This window comes from Terrapene carolina, unplaced genomic scaffold (genome assembly GCF_002925995.2).
Source record: "Terrapene carolina triunguis isolate 2854851 unplaced genomic scaffold, T_m_triunguis-2.0 Scaffold180, whole genome shotgun sequence".
Lineage (NCBI taxonomy): Eukaryota > Metazoa > Chordata > Testudines > Emydidae > Terrapene > Terrapene triunguis.
This window is the reverse complement of record NW_020664531.1, coordinates 155,769-174,893: the sequence shown is the minus strand read 5'-3', so window position 1 is coordinate 174,893 and position 19,125 is coordinate 155,769. Positions and strand designations below refer to the sequence as shown.

Here is a 19,125-nt window from a genome sequence, read left to right as displayed (position 1 = left end):
CATATAGTCGGTTAAGTAAAAAGTGCTCTCAAGTTTAAATTCGGATCATGAATGACACCAACTCTGCTTAGAGAACCATTGGAAAGGACTCTAAATTGCTTCAAAATGAAGCCATGTAAACTTGAGAAATTTGAATGCCACGTTTACAATATGAAGTATTGCAGCAAACTAATTTTCAACAGTAAGCAGTTATAATCCATGCTGATGCTGCCCCTTTACAGCAGCAAAAGATCAGTTCTTTGTAGGAACAAACCTAGCATGGCCTATTGGTATTTGTGACAGAGCAAAAAATCAATTAAATCAATGGGAAGACTTCCATTGGGTTTGGATCTGACCCTTTAATAGCACATCCTGTAAAAAGTTCTAATCCTCATGATTTAAATACTGACTGCTGGAGTCACAATTTGTATAATCTCAATGTGTAATTTTCCTCAAATTACCACAAAGTCAATACCACTCACAATTTAGCACACACTAAACTCTTGACCAAAGTAGTTTGTCATACTTCATCTCTCTCTAAAAACAAGATATTGATTTCATGAAGCACAAGAAGCTGCTCAGACCTGCATACAAAAGCTGTTTTGGAAGCAAAGAGGAAGTCTAATATAAATACTGGTATTGCCAGATTAACCAAAACATTTGTCACTATGGAAATACAATATCTATTCACAAAGAAGGAAAATAAGACACAGTGTGTGCTACATATTTACAGCACAGTTGAGCTAGATAGACACTGGATGCATCACTTAATTAAAAGGGTCAGGTTACATAGACATTTAGACTGTTTACAAATATAATTCTTAGAAACTAGTTACTATGCAACTAGTAAGATTCATGCTTGAGGCAACTCCAGAGCAAAAATCCAGCAAAAATGTGCTGGGCAATCTAAGTTGAAGTTGATATAAATTTGTACTTTGAGAGAGATATACCAGGATAGGTTTTTAAAAAATAAGCATTGTGTTATATTACCAAGTGTTCAGACAAGCTCCAAGTTGGATTCTCCTCATTTTCCCTTTCTTCAAAGTCTTACTTTGAAGTCTTAACAGGGAATTCTTGAAAAGCAAGTGAATTTACTGTTGAAAATACAGTAACAAGGGGACAAACCAAGAGAAAGTGATAGTTCAGGGCACCATGTGATTAAGAGAGGGGGTAACTGAGATGACTAAAGTTAGAAAGGAACGGATTGGGGGTGGGGGAGAATACTAGGTAAGAAATAAAGACATCCACACTCCAACATGACAAAGAACGTGTTTAAAAGCAAACTAATTTTTAGTCTACAGTTCATGTTTTATCACACAATCTTCATAATAAAAATCCTACTTCAAACTGAAAATGATTTTTTCTGAAATAACACAACTAAAAAGCCCAAGGTCACTTCTTCACACTACCACCATCATTAGCATTATTTAAATTGGCACACATCCTGGCTTACAGAAAGGAAACAAAAAAGTCTTAGTAATTGCAAATGAAGCAAGAACGCTTTACATCATATGTTTACCCACATTTTGGGTTGTCATGGGTTCTGCTAGGGAGCAGCAGAGAATCTGACATTACTTTAAGTAATCTTTTCTCAAAGTGATCTGCAAAACCTCCTGTCACTACTGTGGGTGCAGTATTAATAGTGACTTCTATGAGCATATTCATCTTTTAGAAAGCTTAAAAAGAGATTGTCTGAAAGGAACGGAACTGCATAAAATTAGCTATAGAATTAATTCATCACAAGTGCTATTTGTCTGGCGTGCATTTCCTCCCACACCACACTTTTTCTGTTGTTACGGGTAAGAGAGAAGACTGTTTTTAGCAAGAAGGTTTTAATCTCAGAATTTCTTTTCAAGGGATGGGTCCAATTGCCAGCAACTTCTCTCTCCATTCCCGTCTCTGTCCATCACATCCCCCGAGTCTGTTCCACACCTGTTATATTTGTATGAAGAAGGTCTCAGATAACTGAGGCATAAGACAAAAATGTGGCAAACATTCAGCGTATGTTCTAGTTACAAATTCTTATTGCTGGGGGGGGGGGGGGGGAGGACGGACGGACGGACAACAAGCATCCAGTATCACAGACCAAGAACTGAGACTCACAACATTAAGATAGATTAAGTTCATTATACAGCTGGGTACTATCATGAAGGCATGTGTCAGTCTGCACATGAAGTCACATCTCTACATTTGAAATGTCCAGAGTGTGAAACCAAGTTTCCTTATTATGCTGTTCCACCTGCTCAGTGCTTCTTTAGAGCCTGTTATTCTCAGTTCATGATAACTGAGACTCAGTATGTCCTTTTTATTCAAAAGAAAAAGTGAACTGAGGGAATCAATAGAACTTTACTTTAGAGTCCCATATGTCTTCAATCTTTTGTCAGGGAAAACCTATTCTGAGGGCAATTGAAAGAACTAAAACAAACTGCCTTTCTGATGAGAAAGCAGCACAGTGTCAGGTGGACACTACTTGACCAATTTGAGAAGCCAGAACAGTTTTTGACATTAGCAGATGATGAGCTTTGATCTGGTGCATGGCAAGTTCCAGGCCACTTAACAAAAACGTCAATAAACTTAAGAATTGTATAAGTTTGTCTAGAAATTTAATAAGCATATTATTGTCTGCAAAAGTACTATTAGTCTGACGGCTACACTCCTCTCTTCCTCGCAAAAAGATTAGGATCCATGTAAATCAACACTGCAAGTCAGCACCTTTAAAAGGAACTTTAGAAAAAATAAGAAAGCAAACCTGTAGGAAAATTAAGGTTGAGGTTTCCTTTTTGGATATGCTTTTGGCTTCACAATATAGAATGGGCTCGTGACAAAAATCGAAACAGTAAGTATTCAGACCTGTAATAGCTATAAAACCATTTAACATCTCTACAAAGAAATCTTATTAAAAAGCATATTGCTCCCCATTTTACAATGGCATTTCTATTACAATGGTCTTAATTGCAACGGGTAGTAGACTCATGTTACGCCACTTGAGGTAGCCTATCTCCAGTGAGAGCAACCATACTTCAAAATACTGTCACACTATCACTGAAGCTACCGAGGTCTGATTACCAGCACAGAACAATTTGATTAGCAGATAAGTTGTAACTCATCCTGCAGCATCCCCACTGCATTACTAGTTTCAGCAGCAGCATCACTGGAGCTTTAACTCACCACCCCCAAATCTGAGGGTGTCTCTCCACCAGATGGGCATAATGGTATGCAACTAAAAGTTCCCCAGTATTCATTAATATAGTTCCATTTCAAACAGTCCTACTTTAATGCACAGTAAATAATTTTTTCTGCACACCAGCAACGTTCACACGGGCCAGTTAATGCACGACATGCTAGTGGGCACTAGAATTTATACCCCTCTGGTGTGGACTAATGCACTGCATAGATAAGCCCAAAGATGCCACCTAACTCAAACTAGAGATTTTTATGTGTGGATGGGAGTGGGGGTTAGGGACAAAACTTAATTATATCTTGAGCTAACAATACAGCCATAAATGTGTCCATGATTTCAAGTAAAAGACCTGTTGCATGCTAGTGTAATTTTATAAAAAGAACAAAAACTGCCACTAGCATTCCAATCAAGGGAATAAAAAAAAGATTAGGAGTTTCTATAAAGTCTGCAATGCAGTTCTGTCTCCTATATCAGCTCAAGTAGTTTTAAAATGGCAGAAAACATCTGAACATAAAAATTTGCTTTCAAAGTCAACAGTACTGATATTTGAACAGTACTTGCAATATGGAAAGCTTCACATTAGTAAAATCATTCTCATTCTTGAACTTTTCCAATCTGTGTGTTGAAGGAGGCAGCACAAAAACAAATCAGAACTCTTTTGGTATTTCTTCCTGAACTAGTCTTCTTATTCCAGTATGTGCTGTATTTGGTCAAGGTGGGATTGCTGCCTGACCCAGTAGCTGAACAGGTAATCTTTTGAAACACATAAATCTAATGTATTCCCCCTTCAAAAAAACAGGGATTAAAATAAACACAACATGTTTGTGTGCACAAGGGATGCTTTTTGCCTGAAAAATAAGATTGCTATTCATCTGCAGAATTATTGTTAGACACATTAACAAGTGTTATAAAAAACCCATACTCTTAAGTCATTAAGAAAAATAGGCATTCAATTTCAGAGCGAAAGCACCTTTTATGAACTGACACAGATGAAATTTAGCCTGCTTTATCATCAGTTTTTAATAACAATATGGTGACAAATGGCAAAGAGCCTTTTAATTTCACTACATTTGTTTTGCAACAGTGAGTAAAAATTCCCTCTTTATGAATATGCTAGTGTTGAATCCAGGATCCAACAATTTAAATTTTTGCACTACTTTAAAAAAAAATCTTCAGAATTAAGCTAAGAAATTAAATCTACAAACTCAAGTATATGATCTCTTTATATTATGAGGAAAAAGGATCTCAGAGACTTTTGTGGTGTTGAAAAGGGGACAGTATGAACCAAAATTTCTGCAGACTATTGCAGAACAAAAAAGCCAAAAAGGCATTATTCGTTTTAACTTGATCAGTTAATGAAAATCGCAGGTATAGAGTCACAGCAGTCATGGAAAAAAATGTCTTAAAGTACAGCTTTGATCAGTAAATGACTATGTAAAAAGACATCTTGTTGAGATTTGCTTGTCCTAATTATACAATACAAAGTTTATTGCAGTACTTTCCCCACCCGTCCCCCCCATTAACAGGGCAAAGGTATGAAGCCCCATTAACCTTAAATTAACAATTTTTTTATGCCAGGATGGATCATCATATAGTCTGATCTTCCTGTATAACACAGGCTAAAGAACTTCACCCAGTAACTCCAGCATCACAAGCCCTTATCTCATGGTTGAACTAGAGTGTGCTTTCTGGAAAGACACCCGATTTTGATTTTAAGATTTTGGGATGGACAATCCAGCACATTCCTTGTTAAACTATTCCAATGGTTAATTACGGTTGCTTAAAATTTGTCCATTATCTCTAGCCCAAATTTACATAGGGTCAGCCTCCAGTTGCTGGATCTTATTATACCTTTCTTTGCTACATTAAAGAGACCTATATAAGGAGAAGGTTTCTATATAGATATTGATGTCTGTTATATTTTGCTGATATTCTGATTAATTAGATTTGTTAAAATGCCAAAGTTAACTTGAAGTCTAGACAATTTTTAAGAGTTTTAAAAAAGTAGTTAACAGCAACTATACTTGTTCCTGAGTCACAATCATCTCTATTTTGCCCCCCTCCAAAGGAAGTGTTTCTTTTCCCTATTGCTGTGTGAAAGACCCAGGCAAACAAAAGGATTACTGACTATACAGGAACAAATGTGTCATTGACTACACAGAGTGCTGTCAAATGAAGCCAACTAAAAAAAAAGAGAAAGTAACTTCTCTCTCTAATCTCTTTCAGTGACAGTCATCATATATGATCAACACCCTGATGTGGTAAAACTTTCAGACAGAAGTGTTATTTTTAATATGAGTGTCTCCAAGTTCAAAATGCAAAATGTATGTGTACACTGAGGAAGCTTAATATAAAAAGAGCTGAGCCACAAACATGGAACACAATTCAAGAGTCACTTTCCAGAACAAAACTTTTCATAACTTATTTTCTTTTTGAGGAGTGGTGAAAATCCCACGCTGAGAGAAAAGTATAATTGGAGAAAAAAAAAAACTGCCTTCGCCACCCTGCTCTAACCATTTGCTTCCCTTAAATAGTCTTTTTCCCCTTGTGTCACATTTGACCTAGTTCAGGTAACAACACCACCACCACCACACACACACCCCAGGTAAATTAAGGAGAAGTGTTTTGCATTGGCTCTTGTTTGGGGGGACACAGGAAAGGCGAGCGGCTCCCGTGCAGACAGCGCCCAACACTACTTGCCCTTGACCACACTGACCAGAGCCAATCGCGGGGCCAGCGGGAGCGCCCCCATACTGGGCTGCGTGGAGCATTTTCCCACCTGCGCCCAGGCCAGTGACACCGATCAGGGGAGAGTCGGCAGAGCCCCAGCACCGCCGCGCGGGCGAGCAATGCACCGAGTGTCCGGCAAGGGCAGAGCGGAGCCAGGGGGTGCACCAACACCGGAGCCCACCGGGACCGTCTCATCCCTTCCCCGGGGGTGTTGGGGGGAGAGAAGCTGCCTGACAGACCGGGCTGGGGGCTCCGCGGACCGGGCTGCCCCCGTAACTGGGAAGGGGTTTGGTCGGCCCGTCGCTTACCTGCCGAGCTCCCTGCCGGGGCTGAGGCTGTAGCGCTCCTGGAAGGGCTCGGTGCGGATCGCGGTGCGGATCTCGCTCAGGAAGCCGCCCCGCCGGCGGCCCCGGCCACAGGGTGGTTGCGACGGTGGCGCCCGGCTCCCGCGGGAGCGGCCCGGCGGGGGCTTCTCCTCGGGGCTCATGGCGGGGAGCGGGGGCACGAGCGCAGCCCTTGTCCGTGCGGGTAACAGTCGAGGCGCGAGCCAGCAGCACCCGAGCCGGAGAGCCGAGCGGGCAGCTGTGCAGGCAGCCAGCCGTGCCACACGCGCCGCTCCGAAAGGAGGGGGCGGGGCGGGGCGAAACCCCGCCCCTCACTGCCTCACCTTTGCCAGAGGGGGCGTGGCTGCCGCGACGCCAAAAAAAGCGACAGGGCTGAAGTGGCGGTTGGCGGCGCCACCTGCCGGGCCCCGCACGCGCCGCCTCGGCTCATGGTGGGTTGTGTGTGCGCGCGTGCGCTTGCCCAGCCTGGAGGACAGCCACCTGCCTGAGCCCAGGCTGGCAGCTCGCCCTGGGCTCCTGCCCGCACCTGCTGTGCTCATCCCGTTCACGCAGGGGACCACAATGAAAGCAAACGAGAGGGCTGCGTTTCCCCCAAACAGCCTCCTCCCGTTCCTGCACAAGCTGCCTCGCCTCCCTGACACAGCAGCACCTGAACTAAGGAGATGCAGTGGCAGCGTGGCTAACTGCACCTGTTAAAAGTCCTGGCGTCCTCTCCCACCCCTCATAGCCACATCCCCAAATCCTCAACTGATTAAAACATCACAAAGCTGAAAACTATAACAAAATTCAGGTTCTTATTGTCTTCTGCTTTTTGATACTTTAGCCTTCATGGTTGCTGAGAAAGGCTTGAAAACATGAAGCCTAGAAATCACCCGACTCCAGGAGCTGAGGCTTTAAGTAAAGCACCAAATATTGCAAGACTAGGGATAAAATCAAGAGCCTGGTGACGCTGGAAATGTTGCTCCATGCTGAGCACTCCAGGCTGTGTGTGTAATGTGTATACCTATGGAATGTGCACTCATGTGTGTGTGTTTATAAAAAACAGGGCTTGTGTCCTGGCCAAAAATATCAAGCCAGAACTGTGTTGAAAATAAATAAGCCAGGCCATTCCTTTTTGCATGATAACATTGTTAAGAACGGTAATGCAGCAACATAATGCTTGCTATAAGTGAGGGTCAAACTGTGGTCAATAGGCCAAATACAGCCCATGCAGTTCTTTAATGCTACTGTAATATAAAGAAGCAGCTCACAGCATATGTGGGATTCTAGAACTCACGGTGGCCTGCTTGCTTGGATTAAGGCAGAATATCACATTACTACTACTCAATATTAATTGTATTACAGTAGCACCTACAGATATTACTTAAACTGTACAAATGCATAATAGGACACAGGGCCCCAAAAAGCTTATAGACTAAATAGACAAGCCATCTCCCATCTTCCTTGGATGCCAGTTTGACCGGGGCAGCAGAGCTACCTCAGTCAGCTTTTTGCTGGTGGAGAGATATCCTGCACAGGCATAAAGTGGACTTGACGAACTGGAGTATGTGCTCCAGCAGAAACAGAAGGGGACCAGAGATTTAAAAAAAATATATTAGAATCATGGAAAGACTTCCATACACTGAGTGACTGAAAACATTAGGACTGTTTAAAAAGATGTGATACAGATACAGCAAACTGACTAGTATAGGCAATTTGAGTGCTTCTACTTAGCCTCACAGTACAAAGACAAGGGTACAGCCAACTATACTGAAAGACAATACATTACAAGAAATATTAATATTAAATACTTTTTCCTCACGACACAATCCATGATTAACTTGATACAGTCACACATCATTGAAACAAAGAGTTTAACAGGCTTTTTTAAAAGGATTAGATATTGATATGGATAATGAAAACATATATAGTTACATTAAATAGGATAAAAAATATAGGGATTATGAACCTTCTTCCAGCCATTAGCAAACCACTGACTTCTGGGGTTAGGCAAATATTTTTGCTATGACCAGGTTAAAATAAAAAAAAAAATTAAATTGGTTATTCCATAATCATTCATTATGGGTTTCTTGCACTTTCCTGTGATGCTTTTGATTACTGTATATTGTAGGACACTGGACTAGAAGGACTACTGGACTGATCTGGTAAGGGAATTTCTATGCTCCTAAATATGTTCTAACTTGATAGGGCAGTCCCAGTTCACTGTCTAGTTCTATGGAAACTGGAGTTTTCTCGTGGAGGGAAGTGTGGTTGTCTAGTGGGTAAGAAATAGAGTATGACTGGAAGAAGTTAGAGGAATGGTCATTTTTATCCTACCTAACAACTCCTAAGCGCTACAATTTTGCTTTAGGTACATTTTGAAGAAAAACCTTCTGTGACACGACCATTTAAAATAGACACTGCTAAAGCATTTGTCTCTGTTAAATGCACAAAGACACCCTTTGCTACTGCCTGCCAATATCCAGAGCCTGCAGCAAAAAAGATTAATGAGGTAATGGCCCCACATATAGGAAAGGATTCTAAACCACCCCAGTCATTGATCAATGATGATTCAAGGGTGAGTGAGCAAACTGATGACTGAGTAGTTTTGCAAATGCCAAGTCAGAGTTGCAAAATGAAATCTTTTAAAAATAAATTACAAAAACAACATATAAAATAATTGAAAAGCCACAGAAATCAGAGCTGTGTTAGATACTGACATTTTCAGTGCATATCTTACACAGAATTTTGTGTAAATGGTAATTGGGGCAGAATATTATTATTAAGCAATAAAAACTAGGAGTTAACTATTAGTTAGGAAGTTGTTAAGGTTGAAAGTGCACATTAGGGGTGTTAACTAACATCCAGACAATGTGGTGTTATTTCCCTGGAATACTTCTACCTCAAAAACATGTAGGTCTAGAAATGAACAGTTAATTCTTGCCATATGTTCCCTCTTTACTTATTTTCACCTCAGGCAGGTTGCAGTTTCCTAGAAAACAGGGTCTTACACCATTTAAGGTCCTAAAGATCACAATCAACCCCTTCAATTGCACCCAAAAGCTAATAGGTAGCCAGTGTTGAGCAGGAAAGTACCAGTGTAATATGTTCATTCCACCTAATTTCTGGAGACAAGTGGCTGCATTCTACTTCAGAATATGAAAGCATCATCTCTTCAATGGTAGAACTAAATAGAGCACATTACAGCACATATGGCCAAGGTGGGCTGCATAGGGCAGACAGGGTCCATATTGTTCCTTTTCTACAGAGCGGTAAATTGTATATTCCACCCTGCCTTCCTTGTCCAACACGTCCTTTGCCAGCAGGATCTAGTGTGAGCCATGTTGACACCCTTTGTTCACTATTGATGCAGCAAGTAGAAATTAGAGTTGAATATGTCCCTACTATACTCTTTGATATTCAATTCACTAATATTTATTCTTTATTTCCAAATATCTGTTATTAAATTATATGTGGTATTTTTAGGATAACCAATATCCATGAAATTAGTTAGCCAACTGTGTTTACATACACATCCCAGCATTGTTTTCCATCAGTATCAGTAGATCTGCTATTTAGATTTTGTCTTTCATCCTGAAAGATCTCAAATACTTTACAAACGTAAACAGTTACATACTACACACAATTATCAATTCATCAGTCATTGAAATGCACCCATATTTGGAGTGAAAAACCCGCCCAAAACAGCAGTTGTCCAGTAGTTCACAGAACACCACAAAACAATTCAGAACAGGAAGTGAATACATGTGTTTTCTAAATGGAACTGCAAGGGAAATGTAGGTAAGCAAAATACAAGTACCTCAATTGTAATCTGCCCAGAGGAGTAGGGTCAATATTTGTCCTCTCACAAATGCAGTGGGTTCTTTCAGGACTTCCTTTTCTATATAGTACAAAACACAGGTGTGTGTTTTTGCTGAATATGCTGTTTTACACAGGTAGTTACGGGGTGCTGGAACAATTTTTATAGTGGGGGGTGCTGAGAACCATTGAACCAAACTGTAAACCCTGTATATAATGGAAACCCTTCAAGCCGGGGGGGGGGGGGGGGGGGGTGCTGCACCACCCCCCACACCGTAGTTCCATCACCTACGTGTTGTTACAGACATTATGATACATACACCAATATATATAGTTTTTCATAGTTTGATTCAGACTGGTTCTTCCAGTTTGGATAAACATTCAGAAAACCTCAGATTTCTTTCATAAACCTCTACAATACATCCTAATGTGTAAATTCCAATTCCTGCCATTCTTTAATGTCTTTATCTCTTTCTCCACCATATGGTAGGAAAGGCCTAAAGAAGGCTGTTTGAAGTTCCATGTTTTAAAGTAACAGAAAGGTGGATTTGCTGCATCATTAATCAGAATTACCTGCTGAATAGAAAGGCAGTGAACAGAAGAACCATTTTGTTTAACTGTCTTGTGGACTGACTAAGTCAATTTACCTTCCACTTCACTACACAATAGCTCTAGCAACTGGCATATATTGTAGATGGCTCAGCCATGATCTACTACTATGGAGTATATAACTGCACTGTAGCGCATAAGTGAAATTCACCCTTGTGCAGAGGGCCAGCATAAGGCCTATACACCACTTTAGTCTCACTTAAGTATTAAAAAATAGGACTTATGTGGCATGTAAATGGTGTAGAATAAATAAGCCTTGTGCTGGCCATCCTCAGAGGGGTGAATTTCAGCCTATGTGAACATAGTTTCATCCATTTAGAAGCTAACTAATAGATATATTTAGATTGATCACAGTTACTGCACAGTGAGAAAGTTTGTGTGTGATTCCTCTTTTTTTTTGCCTCTGTGTTAGTATTTAGCCACATATAATGTAGAGGAGAGCTCTTGTTATGCTCAGTTACACTCAGATAGCATAACAAACAGTCTTTTCTGCTGATATTATTAGTGTCTTATGGTTCAACATTTTTTCCCTTTCAACGTAGGATGTTCTAGGAATTCATTCTTTTTTATGAGATGTACTTGGCCTGCAAGCAATAGAGAATGAAGTGGAGTGGAGGATAATGCCTCTCGGGCTTTGTTTAGGAGAATGTCCTTTTAGATTTATGTCTGCATGCACCAAAGTGAAAGCCTATTTTTAGTTCTGCCCTTAAGAAGTGGATCAAACAATGTTGTATAGGTCATAGAATTTGCCTGACTAGATCAGACTACTGGTCCTTCCAGTCTGGTAGACTAATTCTTCAGATGAGGGTATCCTCCTCTTCCCAGTATTGAACATATTCAATTGAACAGTGTGTGAAAGAAATAATTCCTTCTCTGACCAACGTGGTGATCAGTTTATACCTGAAGCATATTTGAGTATCCTTTATTCTAGCATATATAACTCAGCATGTTATTCAGATGTTAATAAAATTCATTCTTTAATCTAGTGATAGTACTGTATGTAACACCATATGTTCTTCTGCAACTGTAAATTCTAATCTGACTACATGCTGTATGCAGAAGTGTTTTCTTTTATTTCTTCTAAATTGATATACTATAGTTATCCTAACCTGAGGTACCTCAGCCATGTACTCTTGAATTCATCTTGTCAACATGTAAGGCCTGAGTCCCAAAGCTCCCACTAAATTCACATGGAACTGTGGGTGCTCACTACCTCTGAAAATCAGTTCGCATGAGGATGTTGTGGGTTTTTTTTGTTTTGTTTTTTGATGAAATTGAGCTGATTCAGTAGTTTGAGGACAGCAGGGAAACTAGGTTTCTTATCAGCTACAACTGTAGCAATTTCGTCAGTCTTCACATTCACTTTGCAGTTTAAACAAAGATGCACAGATCGCAGCATTAGGCACATATTTGCATCATTATTGCCAGCTTCCTGAATTACTATTTGACGTGAGTGGAAGCTTTTATCTAAACTGCCACTCATTTGGCACAGTGTTTGAACTGAATAATTTGTGGAACAGGTGATTAAGCTCTCTGTAGGAAGATCTTACGAACATCCTTTCCCAGGACTCTTCCTACACCTGGACATGGATTGCTATTTGCAGCAGTTGTCACCCAGAATCTGAGTGCTGCAGGTAAATGCTACAACAATTGTTTTAATTGTTTGCACTAAATATCTGTTACTAAAAATGTGAGCATGGTTGAATAGGACCACATATAAAAGTCAGTATGCCTGGAAGCACTTGGAATATCCCATTATAGTATAAGACTGGATGGAAAAATGCTTTCCATTTATATAACTTTATTTATTTTAAGCCTCAAGAGCACGTCTCTTTGAATTTATAGTCACCTAACTTAATGTCCAAAAAGTAATAAAATCTTATTCTTCATAGCTAGGTTGATGGCTTAGCAAGGAATTTTTTCTCCCATATACAACATTACACCATTTGGGAACTATGGGAGGATATCACATTCCTCTGCAACATCAGATATAGATCACAGCCAGATGCAGGATGCTGGATACAATGGAGCATTGGTCCGATCAAGTAAGGCAAATCCTATGGTCCTAAAGATGAACTGATTTCATCACCAGTTATGAGGCTTATTTTCAAAAGAGAAAGCAGACTGATCAGAAAAGTTGTACTTTTTTCAGTGCTTGTCCTCAGCAGTGTTCTAGAAATACAAACACACTAACAAGTTACAGAGTTGTCAATAAAAGGCCATGTAAGACATACTAAAATCAAATCACAGCTTGTACCCAAAATCTCACAGAAGATTCCAATGCTGCCACTGCTGCATTCCTGAAAAGCTGTTATCCGAGTATGATGGTTTTAGGAAGCATGATAATTTATACTGCTTTAGCTAAAGATTGGTGGTAAATGACTGTAAGGCTTTGAGGACTGAAAAATGAGCAAAAGGAGCTCATCCTTCAAACTTGATCCAGCATTCCCAAGAGTAGTTTGAAGCAAAATTAAATATGACCTTAAAAAAAATTAAAATAATTTATACCAGCAATTCTCAGACTATGAGCTGCAGCCTATTCTTGAAATAGACTGAACTAGTGTGCTCCAATACAGTGTACAATTTAAATTTTTTTTTCATTGCCCCTGCCTCGTTTCATTAGCAGGGTCACTGTTCAGGGCATCAAACAACTCGTACAAGAGCCTGGAAAAGCAGTTGTTTGTTTTCATGTAATAAAAAGATAAAAGGTCAAGGTGTATCCACAAAGTGCTTGCTTTTCACAAAAACAGAAGAGTGATTTTTTTGTTGGCACTAAGAATTTTCTCACGCAGCTCTAGTGTTTTGTGGCTTAAAGCTATAAAACTTTAGATAAAAATTCCTGCAGTCTAATCCCTCCTATAAGCTGTTATCATGTGAAACCCTAAAACATCAATAATTTGCGAAAATCACTGAAGGCTATTTGCAGTCTTGACGTGCTCTCCACAGGCTTCTGTTGTATTTAACCTAAACGAGCTGTCACAGAACACTATGGGCCTGATTTTCATTTACATTGAAACCAGAGCAGTGTAGAGACCTTAGTGAAAGTATGGCAGGAGCTCCAGGGCTTTCTCTGTCTAGTTGATGTCATTTACCACAGGCCCAGCAATTGTTAAGAAATCAGCATTTACCCACTGATCACACAGTGCTATCTAGTAGTCGCATTTTGTCATCATATTTGTCAGAATACTTTCTAAAAAATAAAACAAACTTTTGTACTACCAAGCTGGGGCTGGCCCTAGGATGGTGCTCTTGGAATATGGGGCCCTGTCTGCATACACTCAAGGGCACATGTCCAGGCCATTGAAGCTGCTGCCAACCCCACAGTCATTTCTGTACTTACACTTTTTGGTGCTATGCATGTGGGGATCTGAGATAATACACAAGCCCTGAGAGACTGTGCAATGCAGACATCAGGCCAGATCCAATGCTGGTGTGTGCAAACACAACTCCTCAAGTCAATGGAGCTCCACCAGGTATGAATTTACCCCATTATAGTAAAATGCATCTTGCACAAAAGAAACTATTGTTAATAAACAGTACACATGATGCCATAACAAAGTGATTTTATTGACATTCCTGTATAGTGATATGATTGAATAGAAAGCGCAGCCTGAGTATCATGTGACATTTTCCTGTCAATATAAGCAAAATCAGTCCAATAACCAGGACTTTTACTGCCATTGACTTGTATGAAGTCTTTAACAAAACAATAATAGACATTTCTTTTAGATTAATTGGAAGCTGCAGGGAATTTGGCTAATGGTACAATATTTACTATACCTAGTACCTACTATCTACAGGCATCTGTTTGTCTTCTAGAACAAAGGGACTACATGACTCATTAGGGAGAACGTAACAATCCAATTTTTTGGATCTTGTTATAGCTGGAAAACCTATCCCAGATTTGTAGTATATTGCAGTCATTTTTAATAACAAACTCCGAGGTACAGCAATAATAATAATAAGCACCACATTTGTTGTAGAAAGGTTTGTTGGTCTGCATGTGAGTGAAAGTGTTTAATCTTCACTGGGAAGCCCTGTTCATGTTGCTATGAAGACAGGCTGAACATTCATGATTTTAACATAAATTAATCAAAGAATTCTAAAGCCAAATTCATCCTGCTGGAACCCCATCTATATCAGCAGGATTAACACCAGGGATGAATTTAACCTGCCAGGTAATATCTAAGTATTCAAGTATATATACATATGAAAACTTTTTTTATTTTTTGCTCAAAGGTCTTAGCTGACTCCTCCAAATTATGACCTTTTCTCTACTCCCTACCCCACCTGGTGTGATGATTTCAATCTCCAACTTTTTCCAACTGAGGCTATGTCAAACATTTGTTACGATGAAACCTAAAAAAACAAAACAGTCTGGGTTTCAGTTTAGCTTGCAAATTCACAATTCGACCACAGTTCATTGCAATTTCATATGCACTTGAGCAAACTGGGGAACATTTATATTTTCTCATCATAACTTTACAAAACTCATGGTTTCTATGCAAAACTAAATGTAGACTGGCCTATTTGCTTTCAGTTTTGTGGTGCCTTTGGACCCCAGAACTTAAAAGACTGTCATTTACAACACTTATCTGTTTTTCTATTCTTTCCTTCTCGCAGCCTAAAATCTGTGTATTGATACCAGTATCATATTTTAGCATAATGATAGAACACAAAATTTTAAGAAGGGAATTGAATGGGTTATGATTGTTCTGTGCATCTTTAATCTGCTTCACAGTAGTCTTCCTTGTGGAAAACCTTTTATTCCTTCCTGGGGAAGGGCCGAGAAGAAATGGCTCTGATGAATAACCCAAATTTTTACGATTAATGTGCAGACTTGTGGAGAGATCAGAATTCTCTCTCATTTATAGATAAGTAGTGGAATTTGAATTGAAGAACATGGGAAAACAGTTCCTCTTGTGTATGTGTTTTTGAAAAAAAGGATCAATAAATGGATAAGAGAGAATGAATAGGGTGTTCCTGTTGTGAGATGTTAACTATGCAAACCATCATAAGAAATGATATCCCAGAGATGTCAATGTGTGAAAATTACTTGAGAAGGACTTTCTCAGGGGAAGAGAATTAAAAAGATAGGATCAGATGAAGTTTCTGGAGGAGAAAAAAAAAAAGATAAAATATGGTGTATTCTTTTCCCCGTTTCAATGTGTTGGTGACAAGTCTAGCAAAAGCATGTGTAGAAGGATTATGAGGACATGCAGAAAAAGAGTCATTTGGTTTCCCCTACTATTATTTTTGATCCAAGAATATGCAGGGTGTTTCCATTTTGATGCTATCAGAATCATCTGAGAAAACAGCTTTTTTGAAATATTTCCATGCCGTGCACTTGCAGGAGTGCTTTTGCCAGAGATTTTGATGGAAAAGAAGCTGGCCATGCCACATATTTTCTTTATCCAGAACACCAAGTTGCTTGACATGATAACTGTCAAGTATGTAGATGCCTACAACCTATTCTAACCCCTAGCATATGGCCCATGTTAGAACCTGATCTGAAGAAGGAATTCAGGAGCGAGTCTTTCTTGTTTCAGTCTGGGGCTAGATGCTGCCTGTGCAAATACAAATATCTTTTATTATGCTACAAAAAATAGTTTATTTTTTTAATAAAATACAGCTTTGAAATATTTTAATATTTTAAAAAATTCTAACTATACAGTTATGTAAAGGCTAGAATTCCCCCTCCCCTTTTTTTTTTTATATTAGCGAGACAGCTCTTGATGTACAGTTTTCTTTCGCCAACCTGGGACCAACCAGATGGATACTTGTCTTTGCTTATTTTCTTGTATTGTTGAAGATAATGCATGAATATAATGCATGTTATTTTGTAATGATTCTATCAGGGATGAAACAGGAATCTTGCACAAAAAATTGGCCTTTGGGACCCAACCTATGAGATGCTCCTACTGAATGGGGTTGAGGTTGCTGAGCACGCTGCAGCATCAGAGCCAGAACCTTTGTGGCAATCCTGGTATAATGCACTCTCATATAATTCACCGTGATGTAACAGATGCATAAAGAAGCAGGTTACATAATTATTGTGAGCGATAACACCCACAGTATCTGACTATATAACTGAGAGCTCTTTGGGACCGACGCTGTGTTTTTACACGAGTGTACAGTGCCTAGCACAATGAGGCCCTGATTCATAGTTGGGGTCCCTAGTGGCTACCATAATACAAATACATTAATAAATAAATTAATAAATAATTTAATAAATAAATAACAATGTGTATTCTAAAATAAATACTTAAAAGAAACACATAATAAAAATACTGTTAAATGGCCATCAAATATTAGTGACGTAGAATTAATGGAGCACTTTAAAAATTCATATTCTGATTAAACCAAAATATAGTATTTCTGCTTAGAAGCATGTCTTTACCTGTCACTGTTAAGACATGCCCTAATTTTAAAATCAAGAAGAAAATCATTCAAAAATATTAGAAAACAATCATATACACATTAACGTATTAATAGCTAAATATGTCGGTCAGTAAAAACGCATGGAAAGGCTGGGCCTATGTTCTTGGAAGGGAAGGTTTATAAGAACAGAATGTGTTGGATGTTGAATTAGTCGATAAACTTGACAGCTTTCTGAAGTATAGAGGGCTGGCGCTTCCACTTGGCGACCCTAGGCAGTCGCCAAGGCGGCAGGATTTGGGGGGCGGCATTTTGCCACCGTTGGCGGAAATTCAGCGGCGGGCGGGTCCTTCCGCTCTGGGTCTTCAGTGGAAATTCGGCGGCGGGTCCTTCATTCGCTCCGGGACCCGCCGCTGAAGTGCCCCGAAGACCCAGAGTGGAAGGACCCCCCGATGCCGAATGCTCAGAGGCGGAGCGCTGCCGCCTAGGGTGGCAAAAACCTGGCGCCGCTCCTGGAAGTATAACAATAAAATGAGCATAGTAACAGAGACACAGATGGGTGTGGTATCTGACTGCCATCCTTTTCACGTGAGCTATTGCTCCTATCAAGACAGAATTACCCTGTATATTTCACTTAGTTTTTGTTATGGGTAGTCTTTGACCCTATCGAGCTCACTTCACATTTTCCCAGTTAAGACAAACACTTTCAATCCACAATTAGTTTTGGAAAACAAGGGCAGCAAAGGTTAAAAGTTGGAGACAACCAGTGTTGTGGGTTTGATTGTAATAGCCTCAGCAATATGCATCAAAGACAAGCATGCTGCTGTGTGCCTTGCCTTTCCTGGCTTTGGAGCTGAAAGGTGAAGCCCACAAAATTAAAGAATTTGAGGTCTCAATTAAGCACCGGAAAAGAACTGGATCTTTAATTTGTTGGTACCTAATGAGGCCATGTGGGTCATTGAGCTTCACTCCAAGAAGAGTTGCTACAAATGCTTAAGCAAAAGAGAGATACAATCTCGCTGCAGCTGCACATTTAATAGAACTTTGTCTAAACCCTTCTGTGCACAACCAATTCTGAGGCTATGGAGGTTTGCATTTGACAACAAAGGGAAAAAACAACAACCAGAAGTTAGCCCTGCCTGACAAGAAATAAATGGCTTCTGATATAAGGGACGGGATTGTCTATACTTCTCATTTGTAAGGATGTGTTTTAAACATCAGATAACAAAGAATCAGTAAACAGAATCCAAAGATATTAACAAGAGCAGAACATTCTTCTTAGTCCCCTTTTCTTTGTCATGTACAATATTTAGGTAAGGGATCCTTATACTTTATGCTACATAATGAGACATCCTTCTTGAGTGTGCACAAATTTGTGCTTCTTGTGTGGTAAACATTACAATAGAGATGCCCCTCCCAAAATGTCTGAAGTGCAAGTTCTTTCCAGTACGGCAAGTAACCATCCATAGCAACCACTGGAATACTTTGCATTGCATTACAGGTTTTTTTTTTTTTTTTTTAATGTCTTATCTGCATCATATGCCTGGGCCAGTTCCGGTTGATGTGGATCTTGAGTCCATGTATAAAAATTTCAGTTTTACTCATAGATATCTCTATGATGGACGATATGTACAGGAAAAACAAGGATGGATGAAAGAAACGCTTGACCACCTCCCAGGACTGAATTCAACTGGTAAGAAGTAAGATGAACTGTGGATTTGTTTAGAAGACACAGGCATATAGAAGCTTGGAATGGTTGATGAGGTTATTTATTTTTTAATCAACGTAGGTGGAAGTAAACATTTATCAACATTTGGTCAAGTGTAACATAACCTGCATTTGTATTTTCATTATTATTAATGGAGGTATGTGGAGACATACAGAAACCTTGAGACAGTTGTTTTTCTATTGCATACAGGAGTCCATTGGAAACTGAGGATGAAAGCATGAAGGTTAGATCTTAGGGAGGCAGTTCTTCATGCACAGCTTTTGTCAATCCTGGTTTTTGTTTTCATAAATAAAAACATGGAAAACGAAGATCATATGACGGTGGGGAAGGAAGGTGATATCATCAGCCAGGAAAATACCAGAAGTGCCTGAATTCCC

At 39.6% G+C, this 19,125-nt stretch overlaps 1 protein-coding gene across 1 annotated transcript in view; it reads right to left on the bottom strand.

Annotated features, from left to right (window-relative positions):
- The window catches only part of LOC112113138 (serine/threonine-protein kinase 17A), a 53,928-nt gene extending 47,462 nt beyond the window's left edge, over positions 1-6,466 (bottom strand). Inside the window, exon 1 of the mRNA XM_024209324.3 lies at positions 6,199-6,466. Within this exon, the coding sequence (XP_024065092.2) occupies positions 6,199-6,377 (179 nt within the window). The 5' untranslated portion in view covers positions 6,378-6,466. The remainder of the gene's footprint in view (positions 1-6,198) is intronic.
- Between the last annotated feature and the right edge of the window lie 12,659 nt (positions 6,467-19,125).